We start from the raw sequence: 16,480 nt of genomic DNA, 5'->3' as shown, positions 1-16,480 counted from the left end.
ACCCATAGTAGACTATTGCAATATATAGACGTGGGGGAGCAATCCCAGGTTAAAAGGATGTTAAGATTTGCAATGTCAAGCATCCAAAAGTTAAGAAAAGTCAGAACTGGGAACACTTCTGCAACCTTAAATCAGCCTCCTTCTATATATAAGTTATAATACTCTTTAATTATAAATTGTAAGCACCTACTCACTCCAGCCCCTTTCTCCTCTGCTCTTTCTGAACCTACCCAGTCTGAACCTTCTGCCACTTCTATTCTGTTCCCCATCATCTCTTCCCCCACTGCTCCCCTTTATACCAAATACCAGCATTTTGTCTTACACCCTTCCCCAGCTCTTCCCCTCTAATCAAATCCACCTCCACTACTTCATTCCATAACCTGTCACATTCTAATCTGGCAGTTTACTTTTTCTCTTCTATACCTCCTGGTCACTAGCAGTATGTCACTGACACTCTTTGTGCCTGTGCCCAGCATAACAATAGCACTTGAAAGCTTGGAACAGTAATTTGAGGAAAATCCTGTCCCACCCTTGCAGTCTAGGGAACATGCTCATTGTGGATGGAACCTTTAGCGAATTTAGCTGTGAAACGCTAAAAATCTCTACTGAGCATTTGCAAACCCATTTGTTTTATGGGCAAAATGTTTCCATTTTGATACGTTTTTATGGGAATGATAAAGAAATCCTGGCCCTAGAATGACTACACTGATGAATTTCAAGTCCCTGTTCCACAGCAAGATAATAGACTTAAGTAGAGCAGTTATAACAAATTGTTTTAGTACGGTCAAAACAATATTATTTCTCCCTAAGCTTGCTCTAAAATATTGCTGAACTATTTTAGTTGAAAGTTAAAAAATAAGCAACCTAAAGCAGGCATGAAAAAGTTTATTTACAGATAGTTAATTTAGCAAAGTTACAAACAACTGAAAACAAATCTGATAAAAGCACACATTAGGTGAGCTTAACTCCAGGAAGCAGCACCAAGTTCCAAGTGTCTGCTACTGATACTTATTCTTGAATTACCCGGGGGACTCTGGCTAGGGACAGACATTACACATAAAGTGGTTTAAGTGATCAGAAACTGGTTTTAACCTGTAAGACAACAGATGTTCAGTGCACATACACCCGTTTGAAAATGGCTGAAACTGGTTTGAGATAAACCTGGTTGAATGTAGTATCAGACTTAACTGATTTGGGTCAAGCCATTTTATGCAATTTCTGTCCCAGACCCCTTGCTGGTTAAAGATAAACCAGACTCCCCCAGCACCCTGCATGCTCTGGGCTAGGTGGGGCTCTCTGCTGCACAGCAGAATTGACCCCTCCCGCCTCGCTGAAGCTCTGGTAGAGACTGCAAGTACAGCAGGGTCTGCCTTGCTTCCCCCTGCCCATGCCCCTCACTGCTCACTGCTTAAGCATCGTCGTGGGTTAGGGTCACGTAGGATGGCCATGATCTTCACAAGGCACCCTTACTGTGCCAAGTTGGCCCAATGGGCACCCTTGATCCTCGCCCACCATGTCTTTGATCGAATGATTGATAGGGAGGCGGCCTCCAAGTCCTTTTGGACACGGTCAAGATTGGTTTTCAGGACCCCATGGGTCCCCAGACCCCTCGTGGGTCCCACTTGAAGATGGATGTCACAATGGGTGTTTCAGGGCAGCCAAGCCTTATGGGCTATCTGTGGCTCCAACCAGCCCTTTACTACGCCCCTAGCCTCGCAGATGGAACTGATGTTGTTTGGTCCAGGCCTTGTTATAATTTGGTCCCCTGGCCCTCCCTGGGCTCTCTACAGCCCTGTCTTGCACTGTGCCCTCCCTGGTGCTGAGGTCAATGCACCCCCAAATGCTGCACCTTCCTTGGTGCTGGGGTCCCCCCGCTGCTGTGGGTCCCCTAATAGCCTCACCCAAACTACTGGTCTTAAACAGCAAACAAAACACAAGCCCCTGAGCTACATAAATTCAAGCCAACCAGCAATAACATCATCCAAGTGACACCAGGGGTGCTCTGTCTCTCACCACTATCAGAGGCTGTACCTGCAATCAGGCATCTCCCCTTTGGCTTGCTCTAGGAGAGCTCCTTCCCCCTTGGCTGCTGGCAGGGAACTCCCCTCTTGCCCCTTCCAGTCAGCTGACAACTGGCAGGTGTGGGCCACTAGCTCCCCCGGTTGCCCTGGTAACTAGTAGCTGGGGCCTCCAACTCACTGCTAGGGCTCTTTCCCTAGCAGTTTCCACTCTTCAAAGGAGCAGGGCACCTAAGTGCTCTGTGATGAGCATGAATCACCTCTCCCTCCCTCTCTCCTTCCCTCCCAGCTCCCACATTACAGACCCCAGCCCCATGGACCCTAGTTATGTGGTATGCTAGCTAATGCTGAAAGGTATCTGTGTGTGTCTCCAGTTTCACTGGGACAGGCAGATAGAACAGTGACTATTTAGGGCTTTTTGGAGCTAATCAACAAGTCAGCTGGTAAGCTGTTTAAGAAGAGTTTGAACTAATGGAGGGAGGCTATTGGTTTGCTGATGAGGTGATAAGCACTGTTATCAGTTCCCTGCTGGTTCCCTTGCCTGCCAGTTTGCTGTAGACTGTATAAAAAAGTAGGGAGGGAGATTGAAAATCTCCATATCATTAACATTTACGTGCACTACACGCACCCGCTTTGCCTTAGAGAACTAGCAGGGGGCTGGGATCTGGCAACACTTCCGCCTCTTGAGCAGCAAGTGTGGAAAAGCCTGGGGTTTTGCAGGCAGGGTGGGGGTTTACACCCCGCCCTAATCAGAGGTCCTGCCAGGGCCTGGCCATGCCCCCCTGAGCTCGGCACTAAGGGAAGGGAGGGCTGCTCTAGCACCCCCTGGCTTCTAGCCTGAGCCACAGCAGGCATGTGCTTGAATTTCCTCAGTCCAGAGAGGATGTCTGTCTGGTTACAAACTGGTTCAGCCTAGTCAGGTTAGAATACCCTGCAAAAATTGAATCAATTCAGGCTCAGGCTTTTTCAATATTAGTTCTTAGCCTCTGGGTTCAACAATAAGGACCCCAGACACAAGTATCAAACTATCAGTGATTTCAGTGAGAGTCCTGAACATTTTGGCAGTGGTAAAATTTGATCTAGGTACCAGAGCTGTATTGTGAAGCAGAATGAGGTTGGATAAAGAGGGTAGCCAAGTCAAAGAAGAGGATAAGCAATAAGAGTTAAGCATTAAATCTGCATAAATCGTTCCTATTTCTGGGTAGAATTCACTGTAGAACAGAGTTAAGGACCCTATGCAGTGTTTTACAGTGTGTTATCAGGGTGCATAAGGGTTAGAGCAAGTGTTTGCATAGGGTTGAATAAGGACTTAAGAAATACTGGTAAACTCATGTTCTGGCCAGACATTCATTCAGAATGAAGAGTGAAAGTTGTAAGATTTTATACAAGAGATTTGCATTTCAAAGGGTTTGGAATAAAAACACCAAGAGAAGTCTCAAGTGTGTGGGGTGAGATCACACAGAGCTATTAACTAATGAATTAAAACAAGCTTCGTTAATTGTTAACCTGCTAGCTGTGGGCTATGTGTTGAAACAGGAGATGGGCCAATGGTAACATGGGACTCTGACAGAAGTGGGGCGGGGGTGGGGAAAGCATGCTCTACAGGAAGCAGCAGCATGTTACTTCAACCTGGCTCCGCAGCACCTATATAAATCGTGCATTTCAGCAGGGCTTTTTGGCGCTTTTAACTCAAGCTAATTCAATCAGCTATTAGATAAAAGCCCCCAAAAAGCCTCACTAAAGTGCCTGACCTCTACAGATTTTGGGAAAGCCAGGTACAATTAACGTGGTGCCTCTTCTGGTCATGCGCTAGGCTCAGCAAGGAAACACAATTAGTTTAAAGTAAAGCACCATTTTTGGGAGGGAGGGAGTCCACATTTGCAAGCAGCCATGATTCTCAACAATGGTTTTGTTTTTTAAAATGCTGTGTTCTTACCTTCTATTAATTATGATGTAGATAACTAATACAAGGTAAAATTTAAATGAAGTCAAGATACTTTGTGAGCCTCTCACCTTTTATGAGGTTACAGTAATCACTTAGGTATCTACTTGATATTCAGTGTGCTAGCTGCCTCATCTTCACTTGTTTTTTGTTTGTGTGTTTTTTAATGTTGGTTGTCATTGGGTACATCTATACGTTGTTGTGTAGCAACGTTGCTACAGCACCGCGCTGTAGCATTCCTTTTGGAAGTACTAAAGCACAGCGCAGTATAGGCAGTTACTGCACCATGCGTGTGGTACAGTTAGATTTCACCGCTACATTGTCATAGCAGCACACTATACCTGGGGAACACACCACTATAGCGACGTAGCTGACAATCAGGGGTAGACGTACGTGATTGCTTTATCACCGGAGCAGCCATACTGTGACATGTAGACTCACCCATTGTGAGTTAGCTAAGGATACTACTTTCTTTTTAATAAAAACAGGACCTTGTATATATCACTTTTATACAGAGTAGCTGAATAGTGGGGAATTCACCACAAAAGTAACTAACAAGTGTAAGATTGATGATTATAATAGAAATACCTGGATAAATTAAAGTACCCTCTCCATCCTCTCAGGCTTTCTTTTTTTTTTTTTATTTGCCTGCAGGTGTGCATGTTTTTTAACTGCTTTAAACTTAGATTTTCTCATTAATATGTAATTAACATCAGCTGAAATCTTGCCTTTCTCATACACCTACACACACATAAATAACCACGTACATACACATATAAGTACATTAATGCACATCGATCTGTCCCTGGTTGTGCACACAAACAGAAATTAGTAATATTTGAAAGTCTTTACGAACTCCACTTCCCTTTCTTCAGCCAGCCAGCTATAGTTGACAAAATTAGTTTATTCTGCACATCTTCCTTTCTTCATACTTGCTTAGAAGTTGTACTTGCCAGGTAGCTTGGGTGTCTGCAGAGAGGCTTTTCGCATTTTTACCAACTAAAATGAGCACTCCAGGAGTGCTCATCTTCCACTGAACCTGTTTACTTTATGCTTCATACATTAGGTGAATAAGATGGGAAATGAATTCCCTGCACGCTAGAAGTATCAGCATGAAAGCGCTAACCTCACAGACTGAGTTCGAAAACTAATGATCAGAGTAACTGAAAGCCTCTTTGATCAGAATTCAGTGGAAAGGCCCAAATCACAGTGCCCTATAGATTTTCAGTTTTAACTTAGTTCCTAATGAAGTGAAGTTTATCTTGGAAAACCTTTGTCACAGCTGGACATAACTAGCAATCTTTACTTGCAAGACTTCTTCTGAAGGAGGAAACTAAATGAATCTCAGCAGTCTGTCCTACCAGGACAAGTTGAAATGTACTGTTATAGATAGTATAATAAAGAACGGTCTTCATCCCAGTCCCCAGGTTATATCACATAGCCACCACACAATTTGCTGCATATTATCAGTCTCTGCCTAGAAGAAGCACCACTGTGGAATAGAAAGGCCACATAGGTCAAGAGTGATTTGAAAAAAGAGCTTGCTTAAAGTGTGTCTCACTTTGGCAAATGTTACTAGTTATTCACTTTTACCCAAACTCAAATCACCTGCACTTTTTTAAGGAATCAGGTTTCAGAGTGCTTTGTTTAGCAGCTGCCCAAATAAAAGTATTTCCCCTTAGTAACTGAACTTTTAAAATGTAAACTGGAGAGAAGAATAATTAAGTTTCATAAAACCAATCTTTCTTTAAGCAACCCTCAATTTTAACCTCAAGGCTGAAATAAAATAACTCTAATAGAAACGGTGGCTTCTAAGCAATATATTGTACCTATCAGGAATGCATTGCTTAAACAAAACTCAGCTCTTCATGTTTAAAAATGAAAAAGGAATTCTGTAAGCAATGTGCTTTGTAATAGCTGGCATCTCAATGGGTCTTAGAAATAAAACCCTTTTGTGAAGCTAAAATCAATCAAAATAAATCAATTTGTCCTTAATATCAGTTGCTAATCAGAGATGCAGCAATTTACATGTGTGTGTATGTGTGTGAAACATTTCTCCCACTACACACACACACATACAGACACATGCATCTACATATAAATAGTGTATACACTGGCTACACTACATGGTAAGAGGTATTTGTTTTAATTGCCAAGGAGTTTTCTCATGCAGAGAATGTAGGAACTACAACAGTAAGGTTGCTCTGAAGTGTTAAAAAAGTAAGGAAATGCAAAGTTCTAGTTCATCACTGAGGCCCAATGCTACATTTTACAAGCACAGTGAAGTTTGTTTCCATCCCTGTTTGCACAAAGCATGTGTTTGTCTCTGATTTTGCAGCAGAAACTGTCATGCAGAAGCCCAAAGAATTGCTCCCGTCACTGCAGCCAGTATGAAAAGCTGCTTCATGACATATCCGTTGTCTGTAGGGAAAATGCTGGGCAAACAGACTTTTAGAAATGCCTCTTGACTTGTAATTGCAATCTTTTTTGTTTGTTTGTTGTCTGCATTCGTTCTAGAGTCTGTTGGTGTTTTTAAATGAAAATATATATTCCTGTTCTGAAATACATTTTGGAAGTTTGGTTGAGATTCTCTTCAGCTCAGAACTTATCTTCCTTTTTTTCTTCTATCTCCCTGCAGGCCCGTAACCAAGAAGTAGACGACATCAGTGGAGTCATGCTTCACACGGCCATATCATGCTGGCAGCCATTCCTAGGTCTGGCTATGCTGCTAGTTTTTATGGGTTCCACCATAGGCTGCCCGGCTCGCTGTGAATGCTCAGCACAGAACAAGTCTGTCAGCTGTCACAGGAGGCGCCTCATGTCCATCCCTGAGGGCATTCCCATAGAAACCAAAATCCTGGACCTCAGCAAGAACCGGCTGAAGAGCATCAGTCCTGAGGAATTCACATCATACCCGCTGCTTGAAGAGATAGACCTCAGTGACAACATTGTTGCCAATGTAGAGCCTGGAGCCTTTAACAATCTTTTCAACTTGCGATCCCTGAGACTCAAAGGAAACCGGCTGAAGCTGGTCCCTCTAGGGGTGTTCACAGGGTTGTCAAACTTAACAAAGCTTGATATAAGTGAAAATAAGATTGTCATTCTACTGGACTACATGTTCCAGGATCTGCATAACCTAAAAACCCTTGAGGTTGGGGACAATGATTTGGTTTATATATCTCACAGGGCTTTTAGTGGGCTGCTTAGCTTGGAACAGCTCACCCTGGAGAGATGTAACCTGACAGCTGTACCAACAGAAGCTCTTTCCCACCTTCATAACCTCATCAGTTTGCGTCTGAGACATCTCAACATTAATGCATTGCCTGCATATGCCTTTAAAAGATTGTTCCGCCTAAAAGACTTAGAGATAGACTATTGGCCCTTACTGGACATGATGCCAGCCAATAGCCTGTATGGTCTCAACCTCACTTCTCTTTCCCTTACCAACACCAATCTCTCCGCAGTACCTTATTCTGCTTTCAAGCACCTGGTTTACCTGACACATCTAAACCTCTCTTACAACCCCATAAGCACCGTTGAGGCAGGCATGTTTTCAGACTTGGTACGCCTGCAGGAACTCCACATGGTGGGGGCCCAATTACGTACCATCGAACCACATGCATTCCAAGGGCTCCGGTTCTTGCGCGTGCTCAATGTGTCTCAAAATCTGTTAGAAACTCTAGAAGAGAATGTATTCCAGTCCCCCAAGGCCCTTGAGATCCTCTGCATTAATAACAACCCCCTGGCTTGTGATTGCCGCCTTCTTTGGATATTACAAAGGCAGCCTACATTACAGTTTGGTAGCCAGCAGCCCATGTGCGCTGGCCCAGACAGTGTCAAAGAGAGGGCATTCAAAGACTTCCACAGCACTGCCCTTTCATTTTACTTCACCTGCAAGAAGCCCAAGATACGGGACAAGAAGCTGCAGTACCTGGTAGTAGAGGAAGGGCAGACAGTGCAACTGATGTGCAATGCTGACGGTGACCCTCAGCCTACCATCTCTTGGGTGACACCCCGACGGAAGCTGATCACAACTAAATCAAATGGGAGATCTACAGTACTAGGAGACGGTACACTGGAGATCCGTTTTGCTCAAGATCAAGACACTGGGACCTACGTTTGTATTGCAAGTAATGCCGCTGGGAATGACACCTACTCAGCCTCCCTTACAGTAAAAGGATTTACTTCAGACCGTTTCCTTTATGCCAACAGGACCCCTATGTATATGACAGACTCCAATGACACCAGTTCCAATGGAACCAATGTGAACACCTTCTCTCTGGACCTTAAAACAATACTGGTGTCCACAGCTATGGGCTGCTTCACATTCCTCGGAGTGGTTTTATTTTGTTTCCTACTTCTGTTTGTGTGGAGCCGGGGGAAAGGCAAGCACAAAACCAGCATTGACCTTGAGTATGTCCCCCGCAAAAACAATGGTGCTGTAGTTGAAGGGGAGGTTGCTGGACCACGGAGGTTCAATATGAAAATGATTTGATGGTATACTGCTAGCAGTGCTTTTTTCTGTGGCATTATAACCAATTAAGCCAGCCTGGCATGTGGCATTGCTAGGCAAGGCAGCTTAATGCAGCTGTCACTGTGTCAAATGGTTACATGGAAATGGGAAGACTACATGTGGTTGTACAGCGAAGCCTCCTAACCTTGAGGCAGATGTGTCAGGGCCTTTCACAGAGTTGGTAAATTGTACTAATTGTTTGCATTGCAAATATTGACATTCTGGGGATCTCAGTAATGAACTGTTGGATCATGTTCATGGACAATTGTTCAACATTTTCTACCACTACAAAAAGAAAAAAGGAAAAACAACCTACAGTGTAGGATTTCCATATTTAAAAAAAAGACACCTTTGTCTAAAACATACTCTACAGTGAAATTTGTATCTATAGATCTCATTTGTTAAGCCTTGCATCATACCTTCTAGTTGGTTCAACACCACAAAGAAATTGATATATCTTTTTTTTAGTATACATATATACTGTGTACATTTTAAAGCAATACGAATGAGAGGTTGTGCTTTTGGATATCCACCAGTACTGACCCAAGTGTGATGTCACCCCACCCCCTTTAACTACAGTCAAACCCCAAATTAGACCTCTGTAGTTACCAATGAGAGAGAGAGAGAGTATAACACGTTTGTCCTCATGTAGAAGATCGGAGAGGAAGAGCTTGGGGCGAAAATGCTCTGCTTCATTGACCTTCTCTTCATATAAATAAAAGGCATGTGCCTAGTTTTGATACAGAATGGAATATTTTTTATATCTGTGATATCACACTGGACCAGTCTACTGTAACAAAGCCCTGGAGTCATACCCAGGAGAGTCCAACCTACAACACATTGCTGGCCTATAGGAGACAAATTATACTTTGATGAAAGAGATTTGTTTATGTAGCCCCTTGGTTTTAATTTCTAAGCCATTGTTAAAATGTTAATGTGTACTGAGGAAAAAGAAAGGAGGTAAGGCATTCTGTGTACTCCTAGGAAAATATGGTCACCTTAGTATTTAAAGAAATGAATTAAAACATACAAAAGCTCTGCTGATAGAAATGAGCTCTTCTCCAGTGCTAATAAACCAGGGTTATCCATGCGTAATATAAGGATTATACTACTAAAGAAATGTTTAAAACATGATAGCCTCCAAAAGGCCAAAGTATTGCCAATTATAATGACCTGTGAGGCTCATCTTTCTTAAATTACTATAAAGACAAAAACCAACGTACACAAACAGTTTACTTTAGCTATTCTTGCTGCCATTTTAATAACTATGTTATCTTGGTCGGGGGAGTTGTTTTGTTTTTGTGGGTGGGTGGGGTAGACAAGATCCCAGAGTTGGACAAGGCCAATATATATTTGGTTGAGGTGAGAAGGGAGGGGGAACATTGGTTATATTAACAACTGTTATATTAACAACGGTGTTATATTAACAACTTCTAGAAAAGTCAAAGATAACAAAGGGCTAAGAACTAGAACTGAAAGGGTGAACCATTGTAAGGTTGATATAAAAAAAATATTGTAGAGTAATAGTATTTTGCTACTGTTGAGGGAAGAGTTAAAAGAGTTTAAGCATCTCTTCAGCCCCTCATCAATGAGTCAGAGATTTATTTATTTATTTAAATGTTTGGTTGACAAGAAATATAATTTATATATTATTTGGGATAATTTTGAGGAAAAATAATAAATACAAATGTGTTTGACTTGAAGGAATATATACATGATCCAGGGCAAAACAATTAAAAAGCATTTCTGTAACTTTGGAGTTTTTGTCAAATTTTGCAAGGGTACTATGGTGTCTAAGACTGACTTGTAATGAAACTTTAAGTGTTTGTGAAAATGTTACCCACATTCTTCAACTTAGATTTTTAAAGCAGGATTATGGGATTTAGACATAAAGCTTTCATTGCTATCAATACAACCTGTGTCAAAAGCCTTAGGTCACAGTATTACAATTGCTCAGGCATGCCCTGATTCAGTGGCAAGATCGGGCACCTAGAATGCTTTGAAAATCTCAACCTATTATATTCAGTGGCTGATCCAGCTTATACCATTGCTATGTTTCAAGCAGCTGGAATGAAGGAGGCAGTCGAGGGCTTGTGGGCTTCTTTCTCATATTTTAGTCCTGCATTAGCTAACTAGAGGTTTACATGCCAGCAACTAACCCTTTTTCCTTTGAAATTGTGTAGAACTTTATTCGGTGGTCATTTCACTTTAATAAACATGTGACAACAGAGAGATTATCTTTGCTGATAAAACAGGGAAGTGACTGAAAACCTGTTGCACCTTTAGACAGATAATAAAATAAACATATGAGAGGAAAAAGGAAATGATGACTGAATTGCTAGTTGGAAGCATTTCCATTCTGTTTTCCCTTGTAATTATCATTTATCCATTAGTAATCCATTTCCCATGTAGTGATGATGACCTGAATTAACGTGAACAATAAAAATCAAAGTTTTATGCAAAACATTCTGCTGACTTCTGGTTTAGGCAGTTGGTGCAGATCCAAGTGGGGGATTTTATTAAGTTTATTTAAATTACACAATAAAAAATAGTGATGGGGAATTTGAGAGTAGCTGTGTTTGCAGAAATGAATTAGGAATGTATTATGTTTTCAAATTTTGCTAATAATTGCTGAATCCCCCTTTCCCAAAAAAGCTTTCCAAGAAGTGATTAAATTGTTACTGTGCTGTAAGGATCTCTGATCAGTCTTGCCATAGGTGTATCTTAAATGAAATATGATAAGAATTATGACATTCATGACTGCGCAGGCCATGCTGAGAATCAGATTACAGAACTGCAAACAGTTAACAGTAGAGGATGCAAAGGCTACATTCAGGGTCTTCATTTTCCAAGAACTGCTGTTTCTTCACAGCCTGATTTTAGCTCTGTTACCTTTGGATGAGGCAGTGCTGTACAACTTCAGCAGCCCTTTTTATGTCAGTGTGACGTGGCAAGATATGAGGTACTATTTAACTGAAGTGACAACTGAGGCTAAGCTTTTGTTCTCCTCCTGTTTTATTATCCTCCTGTTTTTGTTTGTTGTTTTGTTTTGTTTTGTTTACTGTGGACTTGATCCTGTGTTTCTTGGGTGTCCACCACTAACTTTATTGAGAGTTTGGGGTGAGTATAGAATTCAGGATCAGGTCCCAGTTAAGCATGCTTTTCCCTGCCCTTTATGCACCTCCAAGTTGTGTCCATTTGGTATACTTGCCAACCTGCCTGCGAAGGCAAGAAATAGTTGCAGCTTTTTCTACTCTATGCCAATTTTCCAGCAGTGGAATGGGACTGATTTTAATGGGTTTTCTGATGTACATTAGTTCCAGCTAGTGTATGCACAGAATTGACGTTCTCATGAAAATACTTGTTAGTGGAAGAAAGTGAACATGGACTGAATGCTTTGCCTTAGTTTTGCCTTGTCTTTTGGCTACCTCTGTAGGCCTTGTTGTCCCTATATTGGTCAGTGCATCAGGACTTGGCTGGGTAGAAATGTAGTATGCAATTCTTTGGAAAGAATGAAAATGGAAGAATTGATAGCAGCAGAATGTATGGTAAGGGAAATGCACTGAAGAAATCTGGTATCCCACTTCTAAATTCTACACCTCCATATAAAACAAATATATCTCCTTTCTCAAATTTAGATCATATTCTCCACTTTCCATATAATCTACAGCCTTTATGGATATTGTGACTCCTCGAATCCTCATTAAAAAGCAATTTTTAAATAAAATAGGCATGTAATGACACATGAGTGGCTAAAGGACAACTACCACCCACATGCACCCTTATTTTTAAGGATTTTGGCTATGCCACAACTGATGTTTTTCTCTGCAGCTAGCATCTGTTGCCAACAAACTCCTTCTCAGCCCCCCCTGCCCATCAACTCAGCTGAGCTCAGTGACTTTTCTCCTCATCTCCCCCCATCCCAACTCTCAACAGTTCAACCTCCTTAGACAGACGAGTTCTATAATCTGCTCCCACATACCATTGAACCATATGTTTGCAGAAACATCAAGGGTCTGTCCAACGTTGGTCATTTAGATACCATGCTTCTATAAACTATAATAAGAACTACACCCAACTCACTTAGGTGGTATAGACAATCTCTCCTGGTGGCTTAAGTGATTTCTGCTCCATTTGTAAGGTCTCCTACCCTTTGGCATGCATTCACATGACTAGTTGCAAACAGTGATCTGTGGATTTGGATGAGCATTACTGTGCATTTGGGTATGTTTGAAACCCAGAACTTAAATCAGAATATTAGAATAGGTTAACACCTCCCAAGCCCCAAAATAGCTTTGAATGGCCCCTTTCTACAAATGAAATCAGACAACTTTTGCACAGCTCTCCTTGCCACTGAGATAATCACATGCCGACAGCAATCTGCAGGTTGAACGCTTCTGATTTTTTCCCTTTTACTAGGAGCAGGTGCTTTGATACAATGCCAGCTTGAAATAGAAATCTTTATTTATAGCCTGAACAGAATGAGAAAGCACAGGCACAGTCAAAAGAACATTCCATTTTATTTTACTTTATATTTAAGGAGACTTTATTCTTAATATACAAAATAGCTGGTAAAAGATAACAACAACCACAACAACAATAAAGGATTTTCATCGTTAAATTTGCCTATCTGCAATTACTTGGACTGGTCCCAGAATACCACTACCACTGAGCAGAGGTCTCACAATAAGAGAATTGGAGCCAGTTTCTCATCTCATTTAGATTGGCAGAAATCAGGAGTAACTCCATAGATTACAGTGTTGGTCTTTTTATTTATACTGGCAAAGCTGATGTTGGAATCTGGCTTTTTTTGTTTTTTGTCTCCTATACTAAGAGGGCTATAATGACAAATATGCAGAATTTATGTTTTGATTATTTTTCACCTTGTGGCACACCTTCTGTTCTGTGTTCTGCTTTGCTGCATTATTCACCATTGCTAGCTGAGCAGAAAAATATGAATATTCAGGCTTGTAAAAACAAAAACAAAAAATAGCCCCACCAAACTAACAATATAAATGTGCATTAACAGCGACTCAGCTCCCATATGTGGTCACATATAAGCCAAAACTTTGAGCTAAACTTTCAAAACAATGAATGGTTAGGATGAATGTCAACTTATACACGGGTTAATAGATTTTATTTCAAAATTCAAAGTACTTTTATTTCTATTATGATAGCGCCTAGAAGCTAGCAAGTTTGGTGCAAAATATGCAGTCAATAATCGTTTTGGTTCCGAGAAGCTTAAATCTGAACTTAAGAATTTGGCTTATATGCAGCTATATATGATAACAAGTTTCTTGTTGCTTTAGAGGGATTGCTGTTGCATATAAATACATATTTATAATATTTTCACACCTCATGAAATCTACCTGCAAGCATCTGTATTTCATATATATATGTTTTTGTGTAGAAAAAAGAGTTAAATTTGGTTTTTACTTAAAGTATTCAATGTAATTGTTTTTAAAAGGTGATGAGATAACCAGAAAAAGTGCTGTAATTTCTTTTAAATGTATACGATTATAATTATGGATGGGGACATGAAACAGCCCTATTGTTATGATACATGGAGCAGATGATAGCTTGGGTTTGTCTGTAAGTTTGTTTCATGTTTAAACAAAATCTTGCTAATGCTAATGGCAATGAGCTTTGTTTCTCATGACAGTTGTCCTGAATGTTGATCTTTTTTGGTTCTTAGGGCTTGTCATGATGTGTATCATACATAACGAAAACCAACCCTAAATAAATAAGTCCATGGATTGGTAAAACTTGCTGGGAAAAGTGAAGAAAGTTTACATTCCCATCCAAATTGTTCACCTTCCTTAAAAGGGGCAATGGATTAAATAAATTAAAAGAAACCTGTGCTACTTGGGTTCTAAGTCAAAATTCCACATTACATCTAAAAAAGTGTGACTGTTGTCTGCCAGAGATCTGCATACATACAAACTGTAAGCATCTGAAGGTAAAATACTTTGGCTGATGGTTATAAAACATTCTATAACTTCCTATGTGACACAGCCATTAGAAGTGGAGAAAATCCCCTTTTTGTGGGATATAAAGGACTCTGGGATTATCTCAGTATCAGAAAATCTGTATAAAAAGGTCATAATTATGAGGGCTCTGACTATGGGGGGTAGTGTTCCAAAGGGAATTGTAGAGATTCCTTCTCTTGTCTCATTTAGAATGGGACTAATAGGACACTCAAGAACAGAAATAGGCATAGAGATGAACAGCATGGCCCCAATAAAACTTTTTTCATTTCTCATTTGTTTCTATAACTCTTTTAATAGAAACCAAACCTTCCACTTTAATTAATTTGAGTACTCTGGCAAGAATTGTATAATAGTAGAGAAACAATTAAAGTATATACTAGCTTCACACAAGAAATATATCCAAAGGTTTTATGGTTGATAGCCAAAAAGCAAGTTATTTGGAGATACATCTATCTTAAAATGCCAGCCCCTGAAAAAACATGAGGACCAATTCAAGTTCCTTGGGTCTGTGCAGGGATGGGCTCTCCAAAAATGAACCTCACCTCACCCTTGTTGTCACCATCCCTACCATCGTCCTGCCTAGAGCCCACTGTATGGTAAGCAGTGATTGGAGGAAAGAGATACAGTCCCATAATGCACTGCAACCCCATGAGATTAGAGAAACCATGAAAGTCACAGGCTGTGCATCACCTTTTTCTACATAGCTTTCGTAGTTGAGGAATCTTCTTAAGGGTGGCTTCCAGGAGAGGGCCTTGCAGCACAACTCAGAAGTGCTCACCCAGGAGATGATACTGGGTGGTGAAGTCTGGCAGGGTTGCTGACTATGCCAAATTATATTGCTCCTTAGTGAGGACAAGCCCTGCTCCACATTGCCTTTGCATCTAAACCTTGTGGAGTGTTGGTCTACACTAAGTTAATTTTAACAGTATTGTGGATCAATACAATCTAATCCAAGAGATTTTGTCTTATGTGCACAGACAGGTTCCAAAATCCTGCCCTTATTTGAGTTCAGACTGCCCTATGGGTTTAAATAATGTAAAGCTGTACTCGGTCTTTATGTCATAAAAGTACTCATCCAGGGTGAAATCCTGGCCCTACTGAAAGGGAAGGCTGACATTTTTTGTGGAGCCAATATTTTTGCCCCAAGTCTTTCTCCTGGTCAGTGGTACTGGAACAAGCCATAAGTAATGTCTTGAGCTGCTACTTTTGTCTGAAGTCTCTTTTTTTCCCTTTGGCAGAATGAGAAGGGAGCTAAAGGAAAAAGGAGCCTGGAGACATGTCAGGATACATGGCAGCTCTACCCTCAGGCTTCTGTTTATGGCGGGCATGTCTACACGTTCATTAATGCATAGTAGTTACTGCACATTTAGTTTAGTACTCGTTTAATGAATTATTAACTAAATGTGCAGTAACTATAGTTACCACACAGTAGTGCCAGTGCATGTGTTTTTAGTGATGCTTACTGCACAGTAGCATATTAGCATGGTTTTTGCCTGTCACGCTACTGTGCAGTGTTATTAGGCTACTGTGCATTAAGCATCTTGCGTAGACAAGCCTCATATTACTGAAAATAGGGTTTACTAGTTTTGTTGTGATAAATGCATTGCCCACTGAAGTGGGTCCCTTGGCATCAGAATAGGTATGCTGTACTATCATCAGTACCTTCAGGATGACAAAAGCAGTCTGAACTCTCTGTGGAGTGTTGTTGATAGCTTGGCACTTTGAATCTGAATCCATACTTTTGCCAGCCATCCTGAAACCGACGTTCTTCCCCTCCCCTGTCTTCTTTGAGGGCCTTTAGTGTTACATGCTTCTTACCATCACAAGAGGTTCTGGCTGCTTACTGTCAGTGGAGCTTACTGTAATGCTAGGGATCTCCACCAGGGTTTATGCTGTCTAAATCTTGTATTAAATCTTTGATGAATTTAGATCATTTAAATTTCCTTTCCTTCCCATATAATAATACCATTTCCAGTCTGCAAAACTCCTTTCAGTTTCAGCAGTACCAGAATGAAGA

At 40.9% G+C, this 16,480-nt stretch overlaps 1 protein-coding gene across 2 annotated transcripts in view; it reads left to right on the top strand.

Annotated features, from left to right (window-relative positions):
- Positions 1-12,613, top strand: part of LINGO2 (leucine rich repeat and Ig domain containing 2) — a 958,258-nt gene extending 945,645 nt beyond the window's left edge. For both annotated transcript variants that reach the window (XM_090038822.1, XM_090038821.1), the window contains one exon: positions 6,599-12,613. In XM_090038822.1, the coding sequence (XP_089894948.1) occupies positions 6,635-8,455 (1,821 nt within the window). In that variant the 5' untranslated portion in view covers positions 6,599-6,634 and the 3' untranslated portion in view covers positions 8,456-12,613. The remainder of the gene's footprint in view (positions 1-6,598) is intronic.
- Positions 12,614-16,480: the final 3,867 nt, after the last annotated feature.

This window comes from Crocodylus siamensis, chromosome 3, assembly GCF_052110815.1.
Source record: "Crocodylus siamensis isolate JL-2025a chromosome 3, ASM5211081v1, whole genome shotgun sequence".
In the NCBI taxonomy this organism is placed as follows: Eukaryota; Metazoa; Chordata; order Crocodylia; family Crocodylidae; genus Crocodylus; species Crocodylus siamensis.
The sequence above is the reverse complement of the archived record's forward strand: the minus strand, read 5'-3'. Positions and strand labels throughout refer to the sequence as shown.